Below are 6,421 nucleotides of genomic sequence, written 5' to 3' on the forward strand. Positions count from 1 at the left end.
CAGAATGCTTATGTATGCTGCAGCCAAATACCAGTTCAAGTTTCATCCTTTATGCAAGCAGCTGAGAGTCACAAATTTAATGTTTGCAGATGATGTTTTGATGTTCGATCATGGGGATCTTGATTCAATGATGCTTATCTTTGAAATCATTCTCCTCTTTCTCAAAAGCTTCAGGGCTTAAAGTGAGTCCAAGTAAGTCCAATGTCTACTTTAATGGAGTGCATGAAGATCTCAAGAATGAATTCCTGAGTGTGTCTGGCTTTAAGGAGGGCAAGCTGCCTTTCAAGTACCTAGGGATGCCCATTCAAACTACTAGGCTTAAGAAGAAGGATTGTGAATGCTTGGTGGACAAGATTTCCAATAGAATACACAGTTATGGTGCAAGGAAATTCTCGTATGCTGGAAGGCTAACCCTGGTTAAACATGTATTGAACACGTTGCATTCATATTGGGCTTCTGTTTTTGTTCTCCCTAAGGGAGTCATACTGAGAATAGAAGCCATTTGCAGGAACTTTTTATGGGATGGCAGTGCAGATTATAGGCGCTCTCCTTTAGTTGCTTGGGATACAATTTGCAGACCAAAGCAAGAAGGGGGATTGGGGCTTAAAAATCAGGAACTATGGAATATAGATATGGTTGGAAGACTTGTGGATTGGGTAGCTACAAACAAGGAGTCCTTATGGGTGAATTGGGTGAATGCTAACTATCTGAAGGGGAGGGAATGGCAGGAATATACTCCAACAAGCAACTCCAGTTGGGTGTGGAGGAGGATATGCAGAGTGAAGCAGAGGCTAGCAGTGGGTATTTGCAAGGGATATGGCGGGTGCAACCCTCGGGTACACTCCTGGTGGCCATTATGAGTGGCTCGGAGGGACACAACCCAGTGGAGTGGAGTGGTCTAAAGCTATTTGGAATAACTGGATCTTACCTAAGCATAGGTTCCTGGGATGGCTTATTGCTCACAATTCGTTGCATACAAATAGCAGACTTATGAGATTTGGGATGGATGTTGATGGACAATGTGTCCTTTGTGGGTTAGCAGAAGAGACGCAGCAGCATTTATTTTTCGCGTGTGCCTACAGTAGGAGAGTCCTACAGGCTGTGATGGACTGTACTGGTTTAAAGCTCCCTGAGGATGACATTTTGCATTGGTGTGTTCATAATTCTGGCTTGAAAATTCAGCGAGGGGTGAAGGTTGCTTTGGTTATGAGCACTTTGTATCAAGTATGGCAGCAAAGGAACAAGTGTAGAGTGCAGCGAGGTTACGATGAGGCCTCGTGCTTGGCTCAATGGATCAGTGAAGACATGAGGAAGAGAATAAGGGAAAGAGACAAGAGTCGGATGACTACACATGAGCTAGATTGGCTAGGCAATTTAAAATTTACTTAGTTTTGAAGTGCTTTGCCTTGCTAGTATGTAATTGACTCCATATTTTTATATATAATATACTCTCACATTTTACCAAAAAAAAAATGTGTATTACAAGTTTAATTGTGACGTGGTAACTGACATGGTAAAAAAAAGTGATATGGATTACCAATTTAAGAAAATTAAAAAATATAAGGTATAAATACAAAAAAAAAAAAAAAATTGAAAACCATTGATCTCCTCTCATAATTTTTGTTATTTATTTAAGCATTATTTCATTTATTTAATGAAATGACCTTTTAACTTTCCTTTCATCATTACTATATAAACTCCGTATTTATGTACCATATTTTTATTTTTCTTTAATTCATAAAATTTTGAGAGAATTTGTAATAGAATTTTTCACATATGTAACTATTATATTCACCCTAATTTTCAATTTTATTCAAAAATATAGCACCTAAAGTATACATAGAAAAGTAAACTAATTATTTCATTTTTTATTTTTCTTATGTTTTATATTAATTTGTTATTATTTTTTGTGTTTGTATTAAAATTGCAGGAGAATGAATTTCCAAGTTTATTCAAAAAATTGGTAGGTAAGGCATAGCTAAAGAACTCACTATTACAGATACAGGCTATAACAACGGTTAAAAACCGTTGTTATATAAAAAAGCGGACGTTGTTAAAGCGTCCGTTGTAAAAGGTTTTAACAACGGTTGGTTTTCTTAAGGAACCCGTTGTTAAAACTATTAACAACGGTTTTAAGTATAAAAACCCGTTGTGGAAAGTGTGACTCAATTTTGGGGGGAAAGTTATAACAACGGTTGTAATATACAAAACCGTTGTTATAACTAAAGACAACGGTTTTTTAATAAATAACCGTTGTTGTTTGTTCTTAAAAAATAAAATAAAAATTAAATTAAATATTACTAGATGCATGCATAATTACGGCCCGTTATAATTCCGATGCATGCATTATTACTGCCATCACTGTGCATATGAACGGACAATATGGAATGAGAAGGGTTAGTAATAAGATTTGAAGCAGCATTGAGAGATATGATGATGATTATGGCACAACTTCCTAACATATATACTAATTAAAAAACAATTCAAACCACACATTGCTTAGTATCAATACATGCATTATCTCAACTAACATTCCATTATCTCACTATATACATCTCCAAACGCTAACTGCTAAAACAAACTCCAAATAAATTAACCCTACTTAATCTTTCAAAACAAACTCCAAACTCCAACAAAATGAATGATATCATCCTTAAGACTCTTACTATGATCGAGAACAACAACAGTTTCATCCGCCGGTTGCTCCACATTGAGGAAAGTTTCAGGAGCTACCTTGCGGATGCTCGATCCATTCTGAAGGACGCCAAAGAAGATGGCTTGACGGGAGCAAAGAAGCGGCGATTGCGGCTATATGACGATATAGAAGCAACGAACTAACCTCCAAATAGCCAAGGAGGAGAGGACGGATATCATAGAGGAGAATAAGACCCTCTATGAAAATATAAGAATTGCATTTTTATTAATGTAATTTTTTTTTTAATTTATGTATTTATTATATATATATATATATATATATATATATATATATATATATATATATATATATATATTAATTAATTATGTTTATCATGCATTCCTCTCTATCATCTTGCTTTTTCTTTGTTTTAGTTTATTTAATTTGTTTTACTAGCTAATTAAGGGAATAATACTTAAAGAAATAACATAATGGTCGATAAAAACTAACACATACACATGCAAATGAAATAATTAGAAAAAGAAAATAATGACGATGAAACCAACAGTGACGGTGAGATTTACCTGATAATTAGACGATGAAATCAACAGTGACGGCGAGAAGATAAAGAGATGATGAGAAAGAGAGAAAGAGACGATGAGAAAGTGTGTTTTGTGTTTGTGTTTGTGTTTGTCTACTGGGTTTGTGTTTGTGTATTAAGGTTTGTGTTTTGTGGCTGTAGCAGACTTGTGTTTGTGTGGTTTATAGTATGGAAGGTATTGACAACGGTTATTAAAGAACAACCGTTGTCAAATAAGTTTTAACAACGGGTGTAAATCAACAACCGTTGTCAAATAAGTTTTAACAACGGGTAAAAGCAACCATTGTGATTACTTTTCACTAACTTTGCGTCAATTTTGCGCCAAATTATTAACAACGATTGTGCATGTGTAACCCGTTGTTAAAAATTATCACAACGGTTTTTATAACCATACCCGTTGTAATTCATTTTAGTAAAATTCGCGCCATACATTCTACAACGTCTATTGTGATTTTTGTGAATAATCGTTGTTAAAGGGGCGTTGTAGTTGCCTGGATTTGTAGTAGTGACTAAATTAATTATTTCGCCTTTTATTTTTATTATGTTTTGAATTAATTAGAATTTTATTAGTTATTTTTTTGTGTGTGTTTGTATTAATATTATAGGAGGATGACATACTCACATATCAATAACAATGCATGAGATTCGAAATAATGGCTATAAATCTTCTTTACATATTTTTTTCTTGTTTTGGATGACTCTTTCATTTTTCTCGATTTTTCTTTTTTCTACAATGGTGTATTTGAAATATCGGATGGTAGCAAAAATCTTTAATAAGTTTTGACATGTTGTTAGATTATTGTCCTTCACTCTTTCCTATACTTTAGTCTCCTTTGTAACACTTATGTTCTATTTTTATTTTGTCAAACAGGTTACAAATCAAATTGTTTAACCAAATTGTTAAAGTACGATACACATATGTCAATTTGATCTTATCATAGTGTTATAATATGCACAAATAGTAATTAGTTAGAAACGATTCTTATTCTCCAATTCATTGTTCCAATTCCAATGCTTTGAAGCCTTTAAATCATTTTTTTCCATCAAATATACTATTCTGTAACTCACAATATTTTTTGTATAAATATTTTTATTGAATGATTTGTTTATATTTTATTTTTTCCTGAATTAGGAAAGGCTAATATTTCGTATGAAGTATAATAGTATTGTTTCGATTATAAATTTTTTATGAATGATCGAATATGGAGAAACTATGTTTAGAATCGTATATGCATAAATCTCTATTTATTGCGTGATTCCGAGAAATGTGTAATTAGTTTTGCTCATCTTATACTACTAATAATAATTATTAGAGTTCGTCTATAAAGTTTTGATTCTTACTTTACTCTCTTACTTTTTGTCCCAAATCTAATCTTATATATATACTACGGAGTATATAATTATAACACAAAATGTGATATTTTAAATATATGTAACATTTCCTTGGAATTATTCGGAATAGTTGTTAAAGTTGCTCACATAAAAGTTCACGACCGTTTCTTTGCAAGATAAACATAGGGCCAAGTACTTTACAATGCGCCAAAACGACAATAAAAACAATATCTCCATTCAAGCAATAAAGAGGCAAGTTGCAATGTTTGTTGGTGAAGAAAACCATTCATATTCTATAATCTTTAAGCCGGTCAAAACAATGGTTAAATAATAAAGAGACAATTGATGAATCACTAATTAAAGAGCAATTGAAGAACCATTAATTAAACAGGCAATTGAAGAATCATTAACAAGTCAAACGAGAAAATTGAGAGTCGTTGATTTTCTTTCTATAAAATCTCATCAAAATACCAATTCATATTGTCTTATTTGATACCAGGTTGTCCAAACCAACATTACTCATCCTTACAAAAGTCAGTTTTTTTTTCTCTCTCTGTAATTTAGAGTATTTTATTGGAATTTTGTGTCTCCTTTTTCCTTTTCTTTTTGTTCATTTATTTATATTTAATAGCCTTAATTGGAGGTGCCAATTTAATTAATTAACATGATAATTTAATTAATGATGTTATTGTAGGAGGTATGTATATGTTAATGCGATCCTAAAATGGATATACTTTGAACTTCGCGTAATTATTTTGCATACCCAATAAGAAATATTTTTACGACACTAGCATAATTATCCATATTGTACGAGTTTTAGGATTTTGACGGGAGTATTTATTTAAATTATATATCTATATGTGTACTTACTATAAGTGAAATAATAAGAAGGTTATATTTTTGTAGAGAAAGAAAGGATAATGAATGAAAAGTAATCACGCTATATATTTCGAAGTTAGGAGATTTTTAACTGCATATGTAGTAGAAAATAAATTTCAATGCAATTTGTTCATATATGGAAGGGTGACTTCTTTTAATGTTTTGTTTTATTGGTAGAAACTTGTACTCATTTTTAAATCCTTTGAAAATAGGGGACGACAATGGAGCTCAAATTCATGTTCCAATACTTCTATGACGTCAAGATTATCCATAAGACCAGAAGTACCCAAAAATTCAATTTGACGGATTGTATCATCGCTTCAAAACAACCAAGTTATTCACATTTTGGTTTGCGTATCATCCCGAACCAAAAATTTGGAGTCTATTAAACTTTTGTTTTAAAATACCGCTCCCTCAATCGTGTTCATTTATTTACCTTTTTTTTAATTATTTGTGAATGGTTTTTTAATTAAAATTAAACAAATGATTGAGGGAGGGGGACTACTCCATATAAGTTATTCACAATTAAACACTTAAACACAGTCAATTATTAACGATCCCGTGATTGTCACGGGCTCCAAAACTAGTTTCCTATTTCATATATCATATATAAAAAGAAAATAGGGGGATTGAGGTTCTTTCAGTTTGCTTTGCCCTTTGACCAATTCCCTATTTACAATCAAACCATTACTTTATTTCCCTACCACAGTTATTACTATTACTATCTAATTAAAAGTTTTCTGAGCATTGGAAAAGGACTGTCATTCTTTTCTTTTGATTGTTCTGATTTTCATTCCTACCAAATTTGGGTTTCTTGTCTTTCGATCGTCGTAGGCTTTCTTCTTCGTCATCTTCGTTATGCCTTTTTCATCTGTGAACAACGTCGTTGGTAACATACAATTGGTAAGTTATTCTAACATTATTCATTGTTTCTATTTTGTATCACAAAACAAATTGTGCTTCCTGACAAATGA

At 32.3% G+C, this 6,421-nt stretch overlaps 1 protein-coding gene across 1 annotated transcript; it reads left to right on the forward strand.

The window, feature by feature from the left end:
• The first annotated feature begins 296 nt into the window (after positions 1-296).
• LOC141594812 (uncharacterized) lies at positions 297-1,389 on the forward strand. Its single transcript, XM_074414801.1, has 2 exons — positions 297-836; positions 934-1,389. The coding sequence occupies exons 1-2, from the start codon at positions 297-299 to the stop codon at positions 1,387-1,389; spliced, it is 996 nt and encodes a 331-aa protein (XP_074270902.1).
• Positions 1,390-6,421: the final 5,032 nt, after the last annotated feature.

The sequence above is a fragment of the Silene latifolia genome, chromosome 8 (assembly GCF_048544455.1).
Source record: "Silene latifolia isolate original U9 population chromosome 8, ASM4854445v1, whole genome shotgun sequence".
Taxonomy (NCBI): Eukaryota; Viridiplantae; Streptophyta; class Magnoliopsida; order Caryophyllales; family Caryophyllaceae; genus Silene; species Silene latifolia.

Excerpts from the sequence above, each read along its gene's own strand:
- LOC141594812 (XM_074414801.1), top strand. The coding sequence starts at position 297 with ATGCCCATTCAAACTACTAGGCTTAAGAAGAAGGATTGTGAATGCTTG. Across the intron at positions 837-933 it reads ATGGCGGGTGCAACCCTCGG|CATAGGTTCCTGGGATGGCT; the intron begins GTACACTCCTGG and ends ATCTTACCTAAG.